General features: G+C 33.4%; 2 protein-coding genes across 5 annotated transcripts in view; one reads left to right on the forward strand and one right to left on the reverse strand.

Moving 5' to 3' along the window:
* The window catches only part of LOC145292790 (WD repeat domain phosphoinositide-interacting protein 2-like), a 122,490-nt gene extending 117,955 nt beyond the window's left edge, over positions 1 to 4,535 (forward strand). The window contains exon 9 of the mRNA XM_080138828.1: positions 4,193 to 4,535. Coding sequence (XP_079994954.1) covers positions 4,193 to 4,308 — 116 coding nt within the window. The 3' untranslated portion in view covers positions 4,309 to 4,535. The remainder of the gene's footprint in view (positions 1 to 4,192) is intronic.
* Positions 4,536 to 16,821: 12,286 nt separating this feature from the next.
* The window catches only part of LOC145293216 (nuclear factor NF-kappa-B p105 subunit-like), a 204,977-nt gene continuing 195,922 nt past the window's right edge, over positions 16,822 to 25,876 (reverse strand). For all 4 annotated transcript variants that reach the window (XM_080139755.1, XM_080139757.1, XM_080139756.1 and 1 more), the window contains 5 exons: positions 20,942 to 21,111; positions 19,866 to 20,111; positions 18,877 to 18,955; positions 17,450 to 17,625; positions 16,822 to 16,940 (listed from right to left, as the gene is read on the reverse strand). In XM_080139755.1, coding sequence (XP_079995881.1) covers positions 16,845 to 16,940; positions 17,450 to 17,625; positions 18,877 to 18,955; positions 19,866 to 20,111; positions 20,942 to 21,111 — 767 coding nt within the window. In that variant the 3' untranslated portion in view covers positions 16,822 to 16,844. The remainder of the gene's footprint in view (positions 16,941 to 17,449; positions 17,626 to 18,876; positions 18,956 to 19,865; positions 20,112 to 20,941; positions 21,112 to 25,876) is intronic.

Raw genomic sequence — 25,876 nt, forward strand, 5'->3', positions numbered from 1 at the left:
CCTGTCACTTAAGTTTTTAATCGTTAAAATCAAACTCTTTTCAGTAACTCTCCCATCCTGGCCGAGCAGTAGGATGTCGGGTTGTTTCCACACTTTCTTTTCCACCTTCGCCTCAAGGTTTCGGATTCAAGCCTACCTACCTACCAAAACTTTTTTTTTTTCATTTCTTTTAAACACCTACAAACACACAGGCAACACCGCTAGTCTATATTTATAAAAGGCAAAATGTGTGTATTTGTATGTCTTGCAAAAAACTTTTGACAGAGTTGACGGATTTTTGTCAGATTGGTATCTGTTTAAAGCTTGAACTTTACGAAAACAAATATCGAAAAATTGTCCAAAAATATTAATTCCTTTACTCTCAGCTGGGCAGTTTGTACAGGGAGGGTAGCAACAAAAAAAATTGTTCCTTTATTTTCTCTCCTACTGCTACTACGATGATGACGTCATGTTTAACCTAGAAAATGTTGACATTGGCTTAAACCACCTGCTGTTTTTTTTTTTGTTTTTTTTACCGTTTAATTTTGTCAATTCTCAGTTCTTTGTCTTTTTGGCGTTGGGGTAACATGTCAGACTTTTTTTTCCGCCTCAACTTCGAGGCTTTGGGTTCGAACCTACCGCCCTACCAAAACTTTTTTTTCTTTTACATCTCCAAACACCCAAGCAACATTTTTTTATTTAAACAGGATTATTACTTCGCTTATTCTTTAGTTTACTCCCCCTATACACACACACACACACACACACACACACACACACACACACACACACACACATCTCCAAACACGTGGCCATCAGCATTGTTACCTTAAGATTCCAGGTTCGATCCGACAGGGTTGTTTATGCCATTTTTTTTTTTTTTTTCTGCTTTTCGCTGTTTTTTTGCCCCCAACACGTTCATTTTTTTTTTTTTTTTTTTTCCTTTTTCTACGTTCGTTTGCTGTTTTTTTTTTTTTGGTTTTTCCGATTTCTTTTTCACATCTTTTTTTTTTTTTTTTATAATATTTAAACAGGGTTATTACTTATTCCCACCCCCATACACACATACCTCCAAACACCCAGGCAACATCGGGCACGCTGCTAGTCTGTATATATAAAAAGCAAAATTTGTGTCTTGCAAAAACTTTCCACATCAGCGACAGATTTTCACGAGATCAGTATCATTTTGAAGCTTAAACCTTCAGATGACATATCGAAAAATTGGCTAAAAACATTAATTCCTTCACCCTCAATGGGCACTTTTCTACAGGGAAGGGTAGCAAAAAATTGTTCCTTCATGACAAGATAGCTGTATATGCATGCACAAAAAAAATGGTCTTTTTTTAATTAGTTTAAATACGAACGCGTTCGTAGCTCAGTGGGTTAAGGTTGCAAGTTTGAATGGTGATGTAAGATTATTTTATTATTTTTTTTTTTTTTCGATTTTTAAAGTTTTAATATTGAAACAGCGTTATTTATGCCATTTTTTTTTTCACGTTTGCTGTATTTTTTGTTTTTCCGATTTTTTTTTTTTTTTAGTTTTAACATTGTTCGTTTTGCATCACGTTTTTTTTTTGTTTTTTTCCATCACGTTCGCTGTTTTTTTTTTTTGTTTTTTTTTTAACATTTTTTTTTTTCACATTTGCTGTTTTTTTGTTTTTTCGATTTTGTTTTTTTTAACATTTTTTTTTTTAACATCGTTCGTTTTGCATCACGTTCGCCGTTTTTTTTTTTTTTTAACTTTTTTTTTTGTTTGTTTATGTCCATGTTAGCTGCTTTTTTTTTTTTTTTTTGTTTTTCTGATTTTTTTTTTTTGTTTTTCTGATTTTTTTTTTTTAAGAAGTTTTAACATTGTTCACTTACACATCTTTTTTTTTTTTTTTTTTTTTACCGTCATCTTCGCTGTTTTTTTTTTTTTGGTTTTCGTTTTTCCAATTTTTTAAGAAGTTTAACATCGTTGTTTTATAATATTTAATGGTTATTACTTCACTTATTTCCATTTTGCTTTGATTTACCCCTCAACACCCGGGCAACGCAGGGCAACCCCGGTAGTCTATAACATGAAGGCCAAAAATCTGTTTAAATGTATGTTTGTATGTCTTCCTAAAACTTTCAACAGAGGCAACGGATTTTCTCGATCAGTATCATTTTCAAGCTCAACCCTTCGGACAACAAATATAAAAAAAACGGCCAAAAACAATAATTCTTTTGCCCTCAACTGGGCACTTTTTTACAGGGAGGGTCAATTTTTCCACTGAGACTTTTTTTGCAAATCGTTCAACCCTCGCGTTCACAACGTCACTTAAAAGGTATTATTTCGACCATCCATGACATTACAACCACGGTAAAACAGTTTTTTTTTTTTTTTTTTTCTTCACCTTTTTCCTCTAGCGTGTTATTGGTTCGAGCCTGCTAACCAGTTTTTTTTTCCTAAACACCCAGGCTAGTTTATAATATAAATCTCCTCTTAAATGTATGTATGTTTGTATGTCTGCCTAAAACTTTCAACAGAGACGACAGATTTTCACAAGATCGGTATCGTTTTGAAGCTCGATCCTTCAGACAACAAATATCGAAAAATTGGCTAAAAACATTAGTTCCTTCTCCCTCAACTGGGCACTCTTCTACAGGGAGGCGTCGATTTTTTTCGCAGATATTTTCAAATCATCCACTCTTTTTGGTTGACTAGCCTTAATTTAATTTAATGGGCGTAACAGCAGGGAAGTCATGTTTTTTTTTTCTTGTTCTTTTCCTCCTTCGCGGTATGGGTTCGAGCCTGCCTGCCTACTATCACATATTTTTTTATTTTCTCAACACACACCTCCAAACACCCAAGCAACGCTGGCCATCCAGGCTAGTTATATATAAAAATGATTTTATAAAATCAACATAGATTCTCTACATTGCACTGTAGAGAATCTAAGTTATACAATATTGAGAAAACAACTAGTTGCACTCATTTAAAGAAATTTTTTAAACTTTTGTCCATCCTAAAACAATCTACGGAAGCTTAAGCTGCTTCTATAATAGATGCAAGATGGGGGGGGGGGGGCTCTGTTGCTATGCTGTTAAACAGACAAAACAAACTTAATACAAAACTTAACAGACTACCCAAAGGCTTTTTGACCGATTTCACTCATCCTAACCCCCTTGATACTGACATTACTTTCTCAATTTTATTTCTCAATTGCAGATTTCCAACTCCACGATTGAACAACTATGACACTCCTGATGTTAATCAATGTCAAAAAGAATGTTTTCAGATACATTTTGCTTGTTCAACATTTGAAAGTTGAGTGCTTATTTAGAATTAAACCTTATTAAAAAAAAAATGCAGAAAAATCTTTTCCAAAAGTTTATAATGTAAACACCTGTCACAGAACAAAAATGTCATATTCTAAAAATCACATAAATTGATCAAGTACTTTTTTTTTTTGTAAACTAATAAAACTAAATTTTATGACTAAATAAAATATAGTGCTTTGACCCGCCATATTTTAAAAATAAAGGGGAGACAACTGGATTTGAACTATAGAGATCAAAATCAGCTTTGTCATTATTAAAATCACTAAAAATTGTAAAATAAGGATTTTTTTTTTAATTGAAAAAAAAAAAAAAAAATGCTTGACCAATTTACATGATTTTTGGAATATGACATCTTCATTCCCTGATAGGTATGTAGATTATAAAGATTTTTATGCAATTTAGTTTTTTAAAATTGGTTTAATTCTGAAGAAGCACTGAAATTGTTTTGAGCCATCATTAAATTGACAACTTAATTTCTTTAATTGCTGATTTTGTTTTTATTTACATTTGCTGAACGAATAATTAAAAACAAATGGACCTGTCAACTGGTTACCTTGTCGATACAATTTAACCGCATTAGATTATTTTCTTTAGGTGTATGTGAAGTCCCATGTCTGCGCTGATAAATGAGACACAATAGACCATTTGGAAGGCAGTATATGACGCATTGCCAAAATACATCTTTAATATCTTGTTTTGTTTTTGTATATTTACAAATATAATTTAATAAAACGCTTTACTTGAAACTTATTGTCTCTCTTATTATTAATGTTTTTTTTTTTTTATTTAAATGTTTTTTTTTATTTAAATGTTTTTTTTTATTTAAATGTTTTTTGTTTATCAGCCCCCCCCCCCTTTCTGCAAAGGCCCTCATGTGACATTACTGCTGTTTCGTTTTGTCTTCCAGATTCTCAGCCATATCAAGAACCTGAACAAGGAGCTGAAGGAGGGGACTGCCTCTCCCAGTATGTGGACACACTCCGCCTACACGACGAGACAGAATTTCCACCTGTGAGCAACTGAAGGCCAGACCACCAAATGCCGCCAACCAACCTACTCTCTCCAGGCATCGCCAGTGCAATGAAGAGTTGTGGGCAAGGTAACGAGAAATGATGATATTGGGGTATGGGGGCGGGGAGAAAAGATCAATTGTTAAGGGGAGGGGGTAAGCAACTATTGGCTGTAAAAGGGTTATCTCTCTGGTTCGGACCAGATGATGCTCTCTATATTGAAAAAAAAAAAAAAAAAAACTGGACACACACACACACCAGAACTTACTGAATAAATGGATTGAAAGACTCCTGACAGCCATTACTCTCTCGGCTGCTGCATAATTAAGTAAAAGTTGTTTTGAATTTATAAATACATCTTGAAGAAAACTTTAACATGTGGAGAGAATGGTAAAAACTATTAAAGAATCTGTTGTACAAAGTTTATTTTATTGTTATTTACCAATTCCATTAAATCATGACAGCCATTTTTTTTTTTTTTTTTTTTTTCAAAGAAGTTACAAAGAAATAAAACTTATTTTAAAATCAACTTTTTTTTTTTTCATCTAAAAATGTGTGTTCTGTTTGGAACTTAGAACATGTGATTTTTTATTTTTGCCAAAAAATTGTTTTGTGATTAAAATCAACTTTCACATGTCTTTGTTTACATTCTTAGTCAGCTGATCGTTCTGCTTCCTGATGAATGCTCTGGAAAAGCCCTTTCTAATTAATTTTTACCAGTTTTAAAATAAGCAAATGAAATTGACTGTTTTTAAAAATAACAGAAAATTTTTAACTGGTTAACATTAATAAAAATGGACTTTTTCAAGGCAGTCCTCGGGAAGCAGAATGATCAGCTGACAAAGGATATGAACAAAGACGCAGAACTTGATTTTAACCATTCTTTTGTTAAGATTTTTAAAAAAAAATATTTTTCATCAATAATCGGTATAGTATTATTTAAAAAATTTTAAATGGAAAGAAAATATAAATTTCTCTCTCTCTCATATATCTATATATATAAAAGCGAAAATGTATGTATGTATGTAAGTACGCTTTTCCTCGATGTCCACAAAAGGCTTCTTTCAGAGAAGCGCTTGCTCGGTTCACAATTTAAAACTTTTTATATCATCTATAAATTGTAATATCTCAAAAAAGTGACATTTTAGCGATATTTATACGTAATATAATAAACGCTGAGTCATGTCACGTGACCTTGACGTGAGCCAGCTGTAATGGCGGTCTGTATATAAAAACATTGCATATGATAAGAGATTGTTATCACTAAAAAATGCAACAATCATACAAATTACAATATTAACTTACACGTTATGAAAACATTACCAAAGTTATTAGGTTAAAAATAGTTAGATACGATAGTTAAACGAAAAATAACAAGCCAAAAATGTGAAGTAAAAAAAAAAAAAAAAAACATGCTTAAAAAATATTAACGATTGATGTTTTTACAAAAAAACAAAGCCAAATGCCATTTCTTTTTTAGTAGCACTATTTCTCTTTAGAGTAAGGAAGACGAAGAGAGAGAGGGAGAGAGAGAGACACACACAAACACGGAGAGAGAGAGGGATGTCTAGACTGGAAACGACATTCGTTTTACTGTTTTAAAATGTAAACAATGCATCTAAATCTAAAACATTACATATACGAAATGTGAGTGAATGGATTTGATCACATCCCAGGCATAAATCCTCCTTATTTTCGAGTAACGTTTGTTTCTCTACAGCTTGAGATCCCAGGTATAATCTCCCCCTTATTTTCTTAGTGGGAGGAGGAGGAGAGGGGGGGGGCGAAAGATGACTGCTTGAATTCTAAGAACAGATACTACACTTTGATCTTAGCCAAAAGACCAAGTAACCGTCTTATACAGTTTAATTTTCTACCGAGCATTATGCATCTTTTTATAATAGAAGATAATTTATATTTATCGATTACTAAATTGAGACAAGATGTCATATTCCAAAAATCACATCTGAACTAAAAACATTGTTATTTAGAAGGCCATCCATATTTTCGAGTGACATTTGTTTCTCTAAAGCTTGACATGCAAAGCATGACCTCCTCCTTTCCTTATTTTCTTAGTGGGAGTGATGGGCGAAAGATGAAACCGCTTGAATTCTAAAAACAGATACTACACTTTGATCTTAGCCAAAAGACCAAGTATAAAAAAGATGTGTATTATATACTTATTCCAAACATCACACATCGCTAAACTGCTGATTCCAAATTCTTAAATAAAAACATTATTCAGAAAGCCATTCTTAGTATTAGGAGGTTATGTTTTTTATATAATCTTCAGTTAAGGAGGAAGGGTTTTAAGGAATTCATATGAAAGTATTATGTACTAGCAGATTAGCCGACGTAGGTGGAAATGCATTGAAGGTTTCCTAGCAGAATACCCAGCGTTGCCTGGGATCGGATAAGATTGGTTGATATATGTACTAGCCTAATACCCGGTGTTGCCCGGGATTGTATTACATAGCTGTACTAGCAGAATATCCGATGTAGCCCCAGGTTGGATAAATTGGTGTATATGTACGAGCAGAATACCCAGTATCGCCTGGGATTGTATGACATAGCACTAACATGACATATGTACTAGCAGATTACCCGGCATGGCCTGGGATTGGATAAAATTCATGGAATTTTTCCTAGCAGAACACTCGGCATCGCCTGGGATTGAAAAAAATTGGTTGATATATGTACTAGCCAAATACCCAGCGTCGCCCGGGATTGGATTACATAGGTGGATATATGTACTAGCAAAATACCCGGGATTGGATGAAGTAGGTGTATATGTACTAGAACAGCCGGCGTCGCCCGGGATTGTATGATATAGGTGCAGTATAGGTCGGATTTGACAATTTTGAAGGTGCTTGTGCAGTATAGGTCGGATTTGACAATTTTAAATGGGTCCGACTTGACAATTTTAAAATCGATTCTGCACTATGGGTCAGATTTACAGTATAACTATATGTATGCATATATTTTTTATTAGACACTGCATGTTTTTACAGCTAAACATGCCAGGCATAACCTTATTTTTTTAGTGACGTTTGTTTCTCTAAAGCTAGACATAACCTCCTCCTTATACACCAAAGTTAAGCAACATGGAGCCTGGTCATTATGAGGTGGGTAATTACTTGGAAACATTAAATGCTTCATGTAGATCACCCAAGTTAAGCCACATTGTCTCGGACATTCTCAGATGGGTGACTACTTGGGAACACCAAATGCTTTATGTAGATCAAAGTTAAGCAACATTGAGCCTGTTGTTAATGTAAAAATGATAAAATGCAACCTATTTGATTAGTGTGTTTGAAATAAAATAAACAGCCCAAACAATGTGTCAAAGTTATTATTTTATTAAGAGGGGGCAATACTGTGGGTTAAATCATGAGAAATGATTGTCGAAATTAGTAACATATTCAAGAATTTTGAAAAATCATGAAATGTAAGTTATATGATTGGTGTGTTTTTAATGAAATAAACAGCCCAGTCTCAAAGTTATTATTTTAGTAAAAGTTAGGCAACATTGTCTTGGTTATTCTCAATTAGGTGACTACTTGGGAATACAAAATGCTTTATATAGCTTACCAAAGTTAAGCCACAATGAGACTGGCCATTATCAAATAATACTTTTTGTAGATAACCAAAATCAAGCAACAATGAACTGGGTCATTTTCAGATGGGTGACTAAGTAGGAATACATAATTCTTTTTTGTAGATAAAAAAGTTATGGGCTTGGTGATTATTAGACAGGTAACTACTTGGGATTACCAAATGCTTATTTAGATCACCAAAGTTAAACAACAATTAGCTTGGTTATTATAGGATGGGTAACTATTTGGGAATACAAAATGCTTTATATCGATCACCAAAGTTAAGCAACTTTGTCGTGGTCATTCTAAAACGAGTGACTACTTGGGAATACAAATGTCTGTATGTAGCTTACCAAAGTTAAGCAACAATGAACCTGGCCATTATTAGATGGGTGACTTTGGAATACAAAATTCTTTATGTAGATCACTAAAGTTCAGCAACAATTAGCTTGGTCATTACCAGAGGGGTGACTACTAGGGAATACAAAATTCTTTAAGTAGATAACAAAAGTTCAGCAATTAGCTTGGTCAATATTTGATGGGTGACAATTGGTATACAAAATTCTTTATGTAGATCATTGTCTTGGTTATTCTCAAATGAGTGACTACTTGGGAATACAAAATGCTTTATGTAGCTTAGAAACGTTAAGCAACACTGAGCCTGGCCATTATCAGATGGGTAACTACTTGAGAATATTTCATGTATATTTTTAACAGTATGGTGAGGGATATGAAGACAGTCCTGGAAATCACAGAAACGGCTTATGAGTAAACATGACTATTGATTGGTGTGTTTGTAATGTAAAAATTATGAAATGCGACTTATTTGATTAGTGTTTTTGCACTGAAATAAACAGTCTAATGAATGTGTCCAGGTTATTTTAGTAAGAGGGGAGCAATTATGTGGGTTAAATCATGAGATATTATTGTCAAAATTAGTAACATATTCAAGAATAATGAAAAATTATGAAATGTAAGTTATATGATTGATGTGTTTTTAATGAAATAAACAGCCCAGATAATGTCTCAAAGTTATTGTTTTAGTAATAGGGGGCGATAATGTGGGTAAAATCATAAAAATGATGGTAGAAATTAGTAACATATTCAAGAATTATGCAAAATAATGAAATGCGAGTTACTTTATTGGTGAGTGTGTAATGAAATAAAAAGTTTCATACATTGTCTGGGCTGTTTATTTTAGTAAGGGCGGGGTGATAATGTGGGTTAAATCATGAAAAATTCAACGAGATAGACACAAATATATACTAGCAGAATACCCGGAGTAACCTAGGATTGAATGAGATGCATGCAAATGAATGCTAGCAGAATACACGGGTGCCTGGGATTGAATGAGATAAATGCAAATATATACTAGCAGAATACCTGCCGTTGACCAGGATTTAAGGAGATTGATGGAGATATATATATTAGCAGAATACCCGGCGTTGCCCTGGATTGAATAATGTAGGTTAGAATATATACTAGCAAAATATCCGGCATCACTTGTGATTGAATGAGATACGTGGAAATATATTAGCAGAATACCCTGCATCGCTCTGGCTTGAATGAGATAGGTGGAAATATATAGAAGCAGAGTACCAGGCATCGTCCTAAATTTTATGAGGCAGGTTCAAATAAATACTAACAGAATACCTGGGATTGAATAAGATAGTTACAAATACAGAATAGACAAATACTTGGCGTCACTCAGGATTGTATAAGATGGCTGCACATATACACTAGCAGAATACCTGGCATTGCTCAAGATTGAATGAGATAGGTGAGAAAATATACTAGCAATATCTCTGGCATCGCCACGGATTGAAGGATATTGATGGAAATATCTATTAGCAGAATTCCTGACATTGCCCTGTATTGAATGAGAATAATCACCGTCACTCTGGATTAAATGAGGGTGGTAAAAGATAAAGTTTGTACCAGAAATGGCTTAAACAATTTTCTATCTCAAAATTACTTTATTTCTGAAGTCGATTCCGGATATGGCTAAAACAGTTTACGATCTCAAAATTAGATTAATGCATATATATTGTTAGTTTACTATGAAAGTTTACTAGGCCAGTTTCTAGGGTGGGGGTGTGATCTTTATTTATTTGAATTTTTTATTTTATCATCCGGGCATGATGTGAGGGTTGGAGAGGTGGGTAGAAAGAATCATGATTGTTAATTTTAAGTTCTCTTTTGGGGGTTGGGTTGAAGAGAGTAATGTCCGTTTTGGGGTCAAAAAGTGTGTGAAATTGTTTCATATATGTATTTAAATTACCCATCTTAGTGTAGGTAAAATTTTAAATATGTGTTGTATATTCACCATCCTTGCAAAGGTAAAATTATTTCATATACATGCTGTAAATTATCTACCCTAGGTAAGATACAATTATTTCATACGTCTAATACCCATCCTAGCTAGGTAAAATATTCTTTTGCTCGAAATAGTAAATGATACATAGACATTAAAAATTCCTCTCTCCTAAGAATAACAAATATATTCAAAATCAAATTCAATTTTCTCATTGTTTATATGGTCCCGAGCAATGCCGGGTAGCCCTGCTAGTAGTAAATAATCATAAACTAATTTTATGCATTATCATGTTCCAATCTTTTCTTTTTTTACAAGAGAGGATGACCAATGGCTGAAAATTTATTTATTGAAAGTATATTTAGCTGACATTTTTATGGTAAGAAGGAAAAAAATCTTTAAAAAATCATGCGGGTCTAAGAAAGGTTTCCAAACTTTTTTTTTTTTTTTTCTCTTCATTTTCATTAAATGACTGGCCTCAAGTAAGACCAGAGGTTTATTGTCGCCTGATGTCTTCAAATTAATCATCTTGAAGTCTTGAAATAAAGACGAAATGTTGATGAATATACAAATAATTTTCGTGTTTTTTTTTTTTTTTCTTTTCCATAGTATAATCTAATAAAAAAACAAAACAAAGCCAGAATACTCAATTATGTTTACATTTTTATTAATGTTATATTATACAATATTAGCCATCAATATCTTCCGTTCCATGGATACCAGGAAATTTTGCCCAATAGACAGAAGATATATGTACTGTTCTTCAATCTATTTATATATATATATATATATATATATATATATATATATATATAAACAATTTTTTTATTTTCTCTGTGATATAAGGTGTGGCTTAAATTAAAAAAAAAAAAACAATGCAGCACATATTTTTTTTATTATTATTGAAAAACATAGCCAAACGTTTATTTGTTTCAAAATCCAATTTTCAGCAGCTTTGTTAAAGATCAGAATCAGATTGTGCTTTTTTTTTTTTTTTTTTTTTTTTTTCTTGCCTCAGGGCCTGGTGGCACCAGAAAAGTAAAATCCATATGGTTTTTCTTTAACAGTGAGATTTTAAATGTCCAAATCAAGAGTTACACGTGGTTGTGCATGAAATGAATTAGTGAAGATGATTTTCTTTGATATAAGCATTGTTTAAATTGAAATGTAAATTTTGAAAGCCAATACAACACATTAAAAAAAAATCAGTATTGATGAAAGTGTTATGGTCGGCCAAAATTTGATTTTTTTTTTTTTTTTTTTTTTTTTTTTCTTAAGTTCTTTTTACAAAAAAAAAATCTGTATGGCTTTCTAAACTTAGAATATTATTTCCATAAATTGAAATATTCTAATACTAGCTGAAGTACCCGGCATTGTCAGGTTGTATTTGATATGTATGAGGACAGAATATTCAAATATAAGTATCTGATTTCCGGCAAAAAAATAATTGTCAAAAAATATCTGTAAGAAATTAAAAAAAGTTTTATTTTCCAAGCCTATAAATAAATATTTTGGTTCTGCCTGTCCTAAAATATGTTTCAAAATATTTAAAACCATGCAGATATTTGCATTTATTAATACAAAGACATGACAAAAGTTTAAAAATATGCCTTACTACCATCAGCTAGAATCGAAACCAAAACATTTTGTGTTCCAAACAAAGATTTTATGCGTTATAAGCCATCCTTGGTGCATAATTACTATTTCCTGTTAAACTACTGGTCACATAGCACTGTAATTAAGAGATTGCCTGTTAAATACGTCTACTATTTTATTTATATTGATAAGTTATGAAAAATTCTATTTTGTATGAAAATGAAGTCTAATCTGAGTTATAATTGTCGTATAATTATTTGAATGCAGTAAATGTTTCAGGAAAATATTGAAAAAATAAACACAGAAGCACGAACGCGCATAAGGAAATTTTATCAGAAAAATACAAAATAATAAGAATGCAAGCATTGGAAAAATTTACATTTTTTTTTTTGTTTGAAATTAATCTTTGTTCATCTAATAGATAAATGAATAACACACACACACACACATATATGCACGCATGTTTTCGTACATGTAATGTAACGTCTGAAATTCTTATAAATAAATAAAATGCACGCATTTGAAAAAGTTAGAATTTTTGTATGACATTAATATTTGTTTCTCTAATCAGTTAAAAAATAAAGAAAATATATAGATATGTATTCGTATATTTGAGTTAACGTCCAAAATTCTACTGTTTTTGTAAATAAAGGAAAAACGTCTGAAATTCTTAGTACTTTAAAAATAGAAGAAAACGCACACATTCGGAAACGTAAAAATTTTTGGTATTTGTGCGGTGTACGAACCATCCTGAAATTATCACATTATTTAGAAAGACATTCTTAACATTGGGAGGGGACTTGTTAACTATTCTGTTTAGTTTTATCCAAGAATTTAATATAAAAAAAGATACCATAAAAGTTTAATTTAACTTTGAAAACCTATCTGAAATGTAACATGGTGCGTCCACTGCAAAAACACTGAATATTTCTTTGACATTTATAACTGTTTATCTAATCGGTCAAAGGATAATAATAAAAAAGATATATAGGTATGTCTTTGTATGTTTGAATTAACGTCTAAAATGTTTATGTAAAAATAAAGAAAAACATGCATTAGGAAGCATTAAAATTTTTGATTTGAAAATAATATTTGTTTGTCTAATCGATAAATGAATAAAAATGATATAAGTTTGTCTTCGTATTTACAAATTCAAAACTGCGAGTAAAATTTACGTGTTATTTTTTTTATTACAAAGACATGGAAAAAAATGGGCACTCTTACAGAATTTAACCCAGATTCCCGAAAATTCCCGTCAAGCATGGATCGGGCGCAACCAGCAATTAATCCGAAATTTCAAAACAAATTAAAACCGAAACAAATGCAATAAACAAAAAAAAAAAAACAAATTCAATAAACAAAAAAAACAAAAAAAAAACAAATGCAATAAACAAAAAATAACAAAAACAAAAAACAAATGTAATAAACAAAACAATAACAAAAACAAAAAAACAAATGTAATAAACAAAAAATAACAAACCTGCCGTAAAGTGACTGAATAGTTTTTTTTTATTTTTTTATTTTAAGATTTTTTTCTTTTGCAAACTATTTATCAACAAGGTTTTTTTTATTTTTCCGCAGATGTTGGCGAGACTGCCGCCCCCTCAACCGGTCTAATTTCCACAATTTTTGTAAAACATTTTTCCTGTTAATATCATTGATTACAAACTTAAGTTTGAGATTATAAAAAAAAATTGAACAAAAAACATTTTTCTGTTAATATCATCGATTACAGACTTAAGTTTGAAATTATAAAAAAAAAAAATGAACAAAAAATTTTCTATAACTTTTCACGTGGGGTTCAGTTTTCAATTATAACATTGTACTAAGTTGAACACGAAATTTGTGGCAACGATGTAAAAAAATGGCATGTGACCAGTTGTTACGGATTATAACGGAGGGGTTGAAAAGGAAAGATTTCCTTTTTACAATACCTCTCCACGGAACAGTTAGACATCAGGGTCGTTTTTTAACATGGAGATTTCTTTACCGTCCTCCATCTATGTATCTACTCCCCCTTCTCTCTCATCTATCACGTCAGATTATAAAAAAAAAAAAAAATGGGGTTTCAGTTTTCCATTATAATGCTGTACTAAATTGAATATGAATTTTGTGGCCACTATAAAAAAACAAATGGAAACTTATGTGACCGGAAATTAAGTGTTCCATTTTTGGAGTAGTGCCATTTCAAATATTTTTTTTTTGTTTTTTTTTTCTGTTTGTTTGGTAATTTCCTTTGGTAATATAATTTCCAAGCAAGAGAGGATGCTTTCAAGCGAGACGACTAGATAGATAGATGATAGAGAGAAAGGGGAGTAGGAGCATAGTGGGAAGAGGAGGGTAAAGAAATCTTCATGTTAAAAAACGACTCTGATATCTCCTTTTCAACCCTTCTGTTATAACCCGTAACTTCTGGTCACATGCCATTTTTTTCATCGTTGCCACAAATTTCGTGTTCAACTTCATACGTTATAATTCAAAACTGAACAACACGTGAAAAATTATAGAAAAATTTTTTTCAATTTTTTTTTTTTTTTATAATCTGAAACTTAAGTCTGATATTAACAGGAAAAAAAAAGTGGAGTTTAGAGGGGGGGGACAATCTAGCCAACGTTCACCCCTTTTTTTTTTTTTTTTTTTTCCATTCAACCGGTTGGAGAGCTTCCTTCCATTTCCTCTCCTCCATCTTTGCTGTCAATGATCAGCCAACAGTCAAGCGAAGTAAAGATTTCTAAGGAAATATCCTCATCTCTAGAAAGTTCTTCCACCGGCAATGAACAGCCGTAAAAAAAAAAAAAAAAAAAAAATTTAATTAAATTTTCCTTTTTTTTTTTTTTTTTTTTTTTTTTTTATTTTTCAAGAAAAAATGAATGTCTTACTTCTTTAACCCTAAATTGTTAGGTGTAACACAAATTTTTGTTTCAAAACTTTTTACAGTAAGATTTTTTCTGGGGTCCACAGAATTTTTTTAATTATTGTCTTTAGAAAATATATAATTTGTTTATGAAAAGTACATAAAGAAAATTTAATTAAATTTTTTTTTTTTTTTTTTTTTTTTTACGGCTGTTCATTGCCGGTGGAAGAACTTTCTAGAGATGAGGATATTTCCTTAGAAATCTTTACTTCGCTTGACTGTTGGCTGATCATTGACAGCAAAGAGGGAGGAGATGGGGGAGAGGAAATGGAAGGAAGCTCTCCAACTGGTTGAATGGAGAAAAAAAAAAGTTTCAAATTCGCCAAAAAGTGTCAATGTAGCAAGACTGGAGTTTAGGTGGCAAAATAATCCCGAACCCTCTATTACCTAAAATGAATTAAATTCCTGTAGTCACCATTATGTTAACATGAAAACAATTTCTTTTTTTTTATAATTTTAAACAATGAATACCATTTTTAATGATAAACAATATTAATAAAAATAGAAATATTAAATTATCAGAACATATAAAAAAATTAAGTTTATATAGTTCTATTTATATTGTTTAATTTTAAGCAATGTAAGAAAATTTTTAACTCAAAATTGAATCATGTGATGACTATTATTAAATCACGTGAGTAGTTATAAACGATACAAATTAATATTAAACACACATTCTATTGCGATTTATTAATTTTTCATGTGTAATCTCTTTCAGAACTGTGGCCACCACTTTGAATATAAAAAATATCATTTAATATTCGAAAAACTACTTATTTGCGGAAAATTTAAATGCGATATTCGTTTTCAGCATACCAGAAAACCTTTTGAAAGTCGTCATTTTAAAAGAAAATGTTAAGGTGGAAACCCAAGTAAAAAAAATTTACCGTTTAAAATTATAAAATGTTCAGTAGTTATGTATTTTATGTACCATGCTGAAATAATGTTATTGTTTCGAAAGCCATTCTTAACATGGGGAAGGTGTTTTGAAAATATTCTGTGCTTCCACTTTATAATTAAATTTTAAAGAAAAGATATTGTGAAACTTGAATTTAACCTGAAAAAACTATTGTAAAATAGCGCGTACCAAAAATACATAAACGGCAAACTTCTATTTACATTGTTTGAAATAAAAATAAAAAATACAGAAAGTTTTGTTTATATTGTTTAAAATATGTTTATATTGCTGAAAACTTTAAAAATTCTGTTTAAAATAAATAAAGTGTTCATTCTTTTAAAATAGTTTAAAATTTTAAAAAAGTTATGTATATATTGTTTAAAAAAAAAAAAGGTATCTATTCGTTTTTTAATTGTTTTCATATTGTTTATTTTAGAAAAAAGTTCTACTTATTTAAAACTTAACTTCTGAAATACCAATATTTTGCCACCTAAAGTCCAGTCTTGTCGATAATGTCAGGCACAGGAATGAATTTACGCATTTTAGAAAAAGAAATGAAAATATCGGGGCAGACAATCTCATATTGTAATAAGAAACTGTTATCAAAATAAATGGGGTGTAAGAATTGTAAACACGAATGATTTCTAAATCAAAGAGTGCAAAGCTCTTGAATTAAATAAATACATAAACAGAAAAAATACCCCGCATCACCCAAATAATAAAAATATTGCATTTGAAAAAAAAAAAAATTGATTTAACGTTTCAACATTTGAACAATGCTCAGCTTAAACCGATGATTGCCGATCACGTCCGATCCATGCTTGACGGGAAGCGAATCTCACACATGTGTATACAACGAAAATGTCGGCTACGGGGAATAAGCATTTTACATGTAAATTTGCCGATCTCTGTACACGATATACATGTATGTAAGCAAAGATATTACTCGCTATAAACCATCCCTGGTGCATAAATATTATTTCCAGAGAATTTCAGTCTTATGTGACCAGCAGTTTAAGAGTTTGCCTGTTAGATATTTACACACACACATACATGTACTGTTTTATTTATATAGATGATACAAAAACCAAAATTATATATTCACCAGTGTTGAAAAAGTAATTTTTTTTTTCTTTGCACTTTTTAAGTCTTGAAAGACAAACCGTTAATGAATATAATTTTGGTTTGTACTTTTTCTTTTTCTCACACTCACAAAGTGAATTGTTGTTGTTCATCCCTGTATTAGATTTTTCAATAAGCAGGCAGCATCATTCATTTCTAATGCCACAAATGCTGAATACAAATCCACCATGTGTCCACCAATCGTCTGTGAGAGAAAGAAAACATACCAATAATAGGAATTAACTTAAAAGTACATTTTTTTTTTTTTTTTTTTTTTTTTTTTTTCATTTTTTTTACTAATGAGTCACCAATTATGAGGACCAAAAGCAACGAGGAAAAAGGATATAATGGTTCATTAATGATTTGTCAGTTGAATTATGATGAATATTATGAGATTAAAGAATAAGGTGATCTGATCAAAACTTTTAAAATAATACAATTTCGAAATATTAATTCCAAAGATTTTCATGTACGTGTTAGTAGATTGTGAAAAAACATTTAATGAAAATATTTTAGTGGCCTTGAGATTTTAATGGATAACAATACTGCACGTTGCAGCAGACGTTGTCAGCAATATATATATAAAAAAAAAAAGAATCATGTACAACATTTATCTTTGTGCTCATGACTAAAGATTACTAACTTCATTCCACATTGTTACACTGTAGAGAGATATTATTGTTAATAGATCATAATATTCAAGACTTTACTTACTTCGTACATTTCGAGGATGTAAAGTGAAGGATTTTCAACCGATTTATCTGCTGTGTCAATCAGATATTCCACTTGCAGAAGTTTTGCCAGAGTTTTCCAGATTTGCTTTCCCTTGGATGACTCAATAAGATTTGCCAAATTCAAACGCATCTGATCCGATAATTGGTCAAGATCACCTGCAGGAGTGAAGGTGAAAAATAATTACCAAAAATAAATTACTGTTTGCAACCAAAACTGTAACTCGTACAAAAAGAGTATTTTTTTTTTTTTTTTTATAATGAAACACTTTAAAGTCTTCAAAGCTAAGGTTAGAAATTAAACAAGATAAAAGATCAAATTAATTCCTGATAAAATTTTTTTACATTTTTTTTTTAATTGTTATTTCACCCTAAACAAGGTACAATGCCACTTGGGCGTAAAGGGGCTACTATTTCAGACCAAATCTACATGAACACTATATTAGGCAGTTGATCAGCAAGGTTTCTGTTCACATTACATTTGAATTTCTGTATGAGTTTGGTTGATAGTGTGGACCTATAAGGTTAGAGACTTTTTTTGGACCCTGTCTAAGAGTGAGAGATTAGTTACACACTTCCAATACTTTTATTGTCATCAAAATTGGTGAAATACACCATCTTTCAATCAAATCAACTAATTGCCTGTTCTAGTTAGGGACTCACCACGGTGCACTGGAAGGAAGCTTCATATAACTCCTCGCAGTGACTTAGTCCACAATACATCGTAGTCTAAATTGCACTGTAGAGAATCTACTGTTGATTTTATAAAATGGCTTTAAAGTTTAAAATGCAAAAGTCAAGTATCATGATTCAATTATGCTTTGAACAGAAACATTCATTTTGAACGCACCCCTGTCTTATCAAAGAACTTACTATTGATTTTATAGGCCAGGTCTTCCTACTTGTGCAGTGATAAAACTTCTTAAATGCACTTTTTTTTTTCTTTTTTTAAATTTTTATATTACATTTTCACTCCAAACAGGGCACATTGCCACTTTGATGTAGGGGGCTACTATCAGGGACATAAGCCACAGGGGTACTATGTAGGGAGTTGGGCAACAAGATGTCTGTTCACGTTACACTTGAACTTCTGCATGTTAGTACAGTTGGGAAGCAGGGACTCGGAAAGGAGTTCCAAAGTCTAGCAGTTCAAGGGAAGAAACTACTGGAGTAGAAAGCTCGCTTACATCTAGGGATCTCTACTGTGTAATCTTAAGCTGTACGAGGGTGTTAAATTTTGTCAAAATTGGACTGTTCCTTCTTTTCAGATTTTCTCCCAGAGATATGAAGAACATTTGTATGAAATTTTCAAAATATCGGTTCAGCCGTTTCTGAGTCCATAAGGAACGAACACACACACAGTGCCTTTTATATATAAGTAGAGATAGCGATAAAAAGTGTTTTACTTACCCTCAAAGGATTGAGTTACATCTGAATTGGTTGCGATAATGCTTCTTGTATAGGGTTCTCCATCTAATAGACGAAGAATCTAAGAAAAAAAAAAAAAAAAATTTAAACCAGCATTCCTCACAAATATATTTTTTGGTTTCCTACAATTATCTTATATAAAATGTTTGGGTGCTTGTGTAGATTAGTGATCTTAAACTAACGCATTTCAGGTGAAAACATTATGTACTTACGCGTCATGTAAAAATGAGTATAAATTAAAAAAATTATGAAAACTGATCCAGTAGAAGATGCGTTAACAAAAAAAAAATCATTCACAATTACGTTTTAAGATTTTTTGTTTAAGAATTGCAAACCCTTAACAAAGGAGATAAGTCAGTTTGTCATACTCACTTGATTACACAACTATTAAAACAAATGATAAAACTTGATAATTCGATAAATTCTAATTTTACTTGTAATTATTTTTCAAAATTTGTCAAAATTTGACGAGATTATTTTGAAACATCAGCAGAAAAAATACATAGATAAATATTTTAGTTTTTTCCCCCCCTTTATTTTAAAGAGTTTATATGTCCTTTTTTAATCCTTTTATCATTTTGTCCTTCTTAATCAAATTTTTCGTTTAAAGGCATCTCCCTCCTTGTGTCTGTAATTAAGCAAGTGGCAACGATACAATCGATTCTATTAAAATTTGATCTTCCTCTTAAAAAAAAAACAAAAAAACTACTTGATCAAATTAAGTGGAATTTTTTTTTTTTCGGAAAACCTCATTCCATAACGGGTACATATAATATAACGTTTTTTTAAAAATATTTTCATTTTTTTTAATGTCTTAATTAAACTGTATAAGAACCTATTTTTCTACTGGATTATTTTTTGTAATCTAATTTCAACATAACACTTAAGTAGATAATGTTTTCACCTCAAATATCAATTATGCCCCAATTAGTTGAAAGAAAGGAAAAATTTGGGATTCAACCACATCTTACCTTTTCATCATTGGAGACCAAATCCCGTGGTCTGATTCCTTTTGTCTCATCAAGCAAAAATGGACCATCATCGTAGCTTTCAAAGTCACTGTCATCACTAGGATACCAGTTGTTAATTCCGGACGTTGCTTCTGGATTGGCACCAACACTTATTAAGAGAGCCACCATTGTGTCATAGTGTCGGCCGCATGCTAAGTGCAATGGTGTGTTGCCGTCAAAAGTCGTGCAAGTTGTGTCACTTTCAGCCTAAGGAAAAAAAAAATTTTGTTTATAAAAAAAGAGATTATTTGTTAAAAAGGGAGATTACTCTAGTAGCATATTTTTATGTCGGAGTAATCTCCTTTATTTTGATTGTATTTCATATGTGTTCTTCACCTGCCCCGTGGCGGTTGCCATTGGGGCACTACAGATGACCTATCAACCAATCCACTCCATCCTTCCCTGTCCTCCGCACGTTTGACCGCCTCGTTCAGATTCAATCCTGTGATGTTGTCTTCCATTTCTTCTGTTTTTCTCTTTCTTCCTCCACTGACTGTTCCCTGGAGCATTGTCTTGGCAAGCCTTTCTCCTCTTGTTACGTGGCCAAACCATTTTAGTTTGCGCCTCCTGATTGTGGTGAAAAGATCTTCGCAAGGAGCAATGGGGCTTGCCTTATTCTGTTTTTGACTTCCCCATTTGTTATGAGGTTTTTGTAAGAGATGCCAAGCAGTCCTCTGAAGCATCTCATTTCTGAGGCCTAAATCCTCTTCTCTAATTCTGCTGTAAGGGTTCATGTTTCACAAGCATACAGGAAAACTGAGTGGACAAGGAAACACACGAGTCTTATGTTTGAGCTGAGCTTGATTGCCTTGTCCTTCCAAATGATGCTCAATTTAGCCATATGTATGTAAGAATTTCATTAAAAATGTTTCTTTAAAACAAGCTCACCACTCCCATCACAAAATCTTCCTACCACATTGGAACCTTAAAAAGGATCTCCGAAATGTGATCATTTGTTTAATATTAAAAAAAAAAAAAAAACTGCTAGAGAGAGAAAGGGGTGAGAGTTCACTGTTCTACAAAAATTGCAAGCTTACTTCGAGTAAAAGTTTTCCTGCCAAAAGCAGATCATTGTTCTCGACAACAATGTGTAAGGGAGTACGTCCACTTTTGCCATCAGGAAGGTCGACTTCAGCATTCGCTTCAACCAATAGATTAACACAATCAGCGAATCCTTTCAGACAAGCGAGGTGAAGAGGTGAATAACCTGGGAGAAAGAAAAAAAAAGACATATTACAAAAAGGAAAATTATTCTTCGTAGGGAATTTGGGATATGAAAAATATAAACTGAACAAGGCTGATTGGTTGTCTTTAATTTAGTTAATCACAATTTAAACTCATACTCGTGTAAACCATGGTGGTCTATAATACAGGCCACTTCATGATTTGATTTTAAGAGATTATTGAAGGAAACTATAAATTGAAAATACATAGAATAACATTCTGACCTATATGTGATAATAACGTCGTCTCGAATCCTCATTTGTCAGTTGATGTGGACCCAGATTGGGACCACGAAAAAACATCTCTGAACACGATATAAGTTTTAAAGACATATTGAAAAAAGGAAATAGTTGCAGAGAAAAGTTATGGTGACATAAGCGGGGCTTACTTCTCAGTTGGATATCGGTAGAGTCCAGTATCGACAACAGTACTTGGCTCTTGATTGATATAGTATTTGGAAGAGTCCATTAATGGGTAGGCAACGATCCCCATAACAAACAGTTTACCAATCACAATCCCACCATCAAAAAACAGAGCATGGCAGATTTAGAGTCAAACATCAATAAAAGATTTCTCTGTAGTTCCTGAGGTGATCATCGGCAAATGGACGCATTATCAGAAAGAACATGGCATAAAAGTTTCAAGTAGCATCTGTGTTGTATTGTGTGTGTGTGAGGGAGTTTAAGAGATATGATGGGGACATATATATAACAATGATGAGCGAGAGAGACATTTATACAGTTCTGTCGATTCTTATAACATATATTAGCGAGGAGAGAGGGTGATAGAATGATAGATGCACAGTTCTTATATTTCTTATGACACATATAGAGAGGAGGAGGAGGAGGAGGAGGAGGAGGAGGAGAGATACATATTCTTGGAAGGGTTACACAATGTTCATAATAAGATGTTTAACACATTACCTTTTGGGTGTTGAAAGATGACACAACAGTTTTACAAAAACACAAAGATGATTCTTTATTCATTGGACCGGTCGAAAGCTGAGGACGTCAGGAATTCACTTGTATCGACATGGTTTAATCTTCTACCCCTTCGCTTCCAAAGGGTCAGCTGACCACTGACTGCCAACTGACTGACTCTCAACTCTCTCTCTCTGGCTGACTAACAGACTGACTCTCTGACTGAACTCTAGCTCCTATATTGAGAATCCCCCGTTTGCTATGACGTCAGAAGTGTGTTTCCCAAACGTGACCAATTCACGTGGCTATGCACACATTTTTCCAAAACACGCTTCTGCAAACAAAGAATCCTCTCCTAACTTATTTTTTAATCTAACCTATTTTTTTAACAATATATTTTTAATTTGTATTGTTCATTCTTTTCAGCTGACATTTTTAATATTCAGTTTTATAAAAGAATGAACAATCAATTCTTTTTATGATATACAAGGGGCGTGCAATAAGTAATGCCCCTGACCCACTTCCCATAGTAGTAGAGCAATGAAACTTGGCACAGTTATTAGTCTTTCTCTACATAGGAACCACCCAGAGTTATGCATTTCTCCCATCGTTTAATGCAGCTCTGGAGACCGTTTTTGTAGAACACCCCATGTTGGTCCTCCAACCACGACGTGACTTCAGAAATCAAGGCTGCATTATCTGGGAAACGCTTTCCTTTCAAAAACAACTTCATGGTTGGGAAGAGGTGAAAGTCAGAGGGTGCAAGGTCAGAAGAGTAGGGAGGATGGTGGAGGATTTCATAACCACACGCCCGTGCTTCTGATCTGGCGACATGCGAGTTGTGGGCCGGAGCGTTGTCCTGCAGGAGGAGGGTACCTTTGCTGATCTTGCCCGTCTCTTGATTTTGATAACTACCCTTAATTTCTTCAAAAGTGAAGCATATTAGGCTCCTGTAATTGTGGTACCCTTTGCCAGGAAATCTGTCATCACTACTCCGTCCTGGTCCCAGAAGACTGTGAGCATGACCTTGCCAGCGGAGGGCTGCACCCTTGCCTTCTTTGGAGGTGGTGAGTTCAAGTGCTTCCACTGCATTGTCTGGGCTTTGGTCTCTGGATCATAGTGATGGACCCAGGTTTCCTCCTGTGTAATTAGTCTTTTGAAAAACTTTGGCACGTCCCCAAATTCATCCTCGAGCACTCGACACGTTCTCGCTTCTGGAATGGTTTGAGCAATCTGGGAATCCATCTGGCAGACACCTTATGCATATGCAAATGGTCATGAATGATAGTTTCCACAGACCCTGTACTAATCTTGACATCTTGGGCTATTTGGCGAAATAGAATTTAACAAAAGACCTTTTTAACATTCCGATTTCTAACATTCTATTTCTTAACCTTGCTTACAAGGTTCGAATCTCTGTTTATCCTAATCTCATTTTCACTTATCTAATCTTCTTCTTATTTCCATGGAAAGGGGACAGCCCTATTCCTGTAACAGTTACTTTTGTTCTGTTAATCCTTGCATCTAGTGGATAATCTGTAGCATAGATAATGGTTACAACATGGTAGAACAGAGGCGTCCTCTCTCAGATAAATTCTCACAATACTTATTCCATATGATTGGTTTGGTTTTGTTTTACGGCATATCAATCCTTTTCAGGTTATTTAATGCCGGTGTGTGTTTGGATTCTTAATCCGGCAGAGGGATGTGATGCGTCTAGTGTGTTAGATATAAATTAGTGTTACATTCATGCTTGCATGCCTTTTCACTTTCAGCTAACATCGTTGGCTAACCTCACGGTGAAAAGGGAGCAGCTATGCATATGTCTTCCCTGCCAGTACATAGCCTCTCTATCATCAAGACTCCTACAGTGCCTCCATGTTGGCCACGCACAGTAACTGGGTGCCTTGCAGCCCCAGGCTAAACCTGTGGTAGATCTTGGAGTAGTAGGGGACCCCAGAGGTAGCGTGTTATGGCCCACCGATGTGTGGACACACTCTGGCAAACTACCAACCCCTACTCCACTGTCTTGTTGGTGCCCTTGGTTGGGTGAAGACTAGGGGAACCAACCCCAAACTCAAACACAACTGCCTTGTGGGCCTTATTACAGCAAAAGGCTAAGAGATGGGAACTATGACTTCAAATCCTACTGCTGCCTTGCAGTTTTCCTTAAAAGGCTATGGAACCTCATCCAGAAAGAAAAGGCATAGTAGCACACACGACAGGGCGACTGTCTACATCACTGAGATTACTTTCGGCCAGAAGCTGCGGCCTCCTCTGCTGCCAGTTGTCACGGGTTCGCTCCATTGGAAATGAGCATTGGAGGTTCAGAGGGTGTTTATCTGATGCGCAACAGATACTACACCTAAACTGCGCAAGCAAGTTAGTAGCCAAGGTGGAAAGTCCTGTAGCAAAAGATAAAGCACTGAGGCCCCGACGAGTCATCGTCAAGGCTGACAGACTGCATGATGATGATGATGATGATGATGATGATTTAAGGCCGAATCCAGTTATTTTGGAAACAGTTTTTATGCTTCAAGTTATTTATATATTCAAATATTTATTGTATTTATTTGCTTTCCCACGAAAGCAAATCAGGCACAAGGATGTTTTTTTAATGTGGGGGAAAACCAGCTCCTCTAAAGGTAGGGTAAAAAGGGGGCATTTAATGCTGAATCCACTTATTTTGGAAATAGCATTCATGTTGCATTCAGTTATTTTGTAGAAGGTTTTTATTCTCCAAGTTCTTTGTATCTTCAATTACTAGTTTGTAGTGTTTGGTTTGGTTTGGTTGTTTTATAGTGGATTTTATCGTTTTTGTTCCCTGCCCTGCAGAACATGAATGAGTTTTGCAATGGGAGAGGGAAAAGGGTTACAGCATTAATGTTTGGTACATTTAAAGTTAGGAAACCAGTCAGGAAGTGGGAGTAGATAAAAAGAGAAATGGAAAAGGGGGAAAAGGTGGGCTGTTGTTTTTGTTTTTGGTTTTGCAGAACATAATTAATTTTTGCAAAAGGAAGTAGAAAAACAAAAAGCATTAATGTTAGGTGTATTTCGTCTCAGGAAGCGCATATCTTCAGACAGCCTGATCTGGTAGCAGCAGTCTTCTATATGACAAGCAAATTATAGAAATATGAATGGCTGATGTTGTACATGATAGATGCTTGGTTGAAGGAAAAAGTAGGTGGAGGGGGGGCACAGAGAATTGATAATATTTTCTTTGAAGTAAAATAAGTTGATTGTACAGGGTATCATACTGGAAACGACCCGTTTGAGAAAAATGATGTCCAATATTATTTGCAGATAAGCGTCTATCAATGGAGAATGTCTGCATGTTATCTTTAGTGTATATCTCGAGTGGCGGACCTCAAAGGCCAGAGTCAGTTAGGAGTGAAAAGATTCCAGATGGAAAATGGGGATGGTCAGAGCAGGCTTTGCGGAGTGTGTCTCTCTAGGCAGGTTAGGTCCTTCAGGCTCTAAGTAAAAGATTGTGTAAATGGGACCGTTCAGGCAAAACTCATTTTGCAAGTTTGTTGTTGTACTTTGGAAAAATGAGTACCACTTGTAAATCTCACCCCTTCACTGTTGAGGTCCCTAGATGCCAGAAAGCTTTCTATTCTAATAGTTTCTTCCCTTGAACAGCTAGACTTTGGAATTCCCTTCCTGCTACCTGCTTCCCTGGCTGTGCTTATATGCAGAGGTTTAAATGTAATGTAAACCAACATCTTGTTAATCTTTCCTAAGCATGGTCCCAAATAGTAGCTCTTTACGTGCAAGTGGTGATATGCCTTGTTAGGGGTGAACGCGAGTAAAAAAAAAAAAAAATAT

This window comes from Euprymna scolopes, chromosome 14 (assembly GCF_053919585.1).
Source record: "Euprymna scolopes isolate OS-2025 chromosome 14, ASM5391958v1, whole genome shotgun sequence".
NCBI lineage: Eukaryota > Metazoa > Mollusca > Cephalopoda > Sepiida > Sepiolidae > Euprymna > Euprymna scolopes.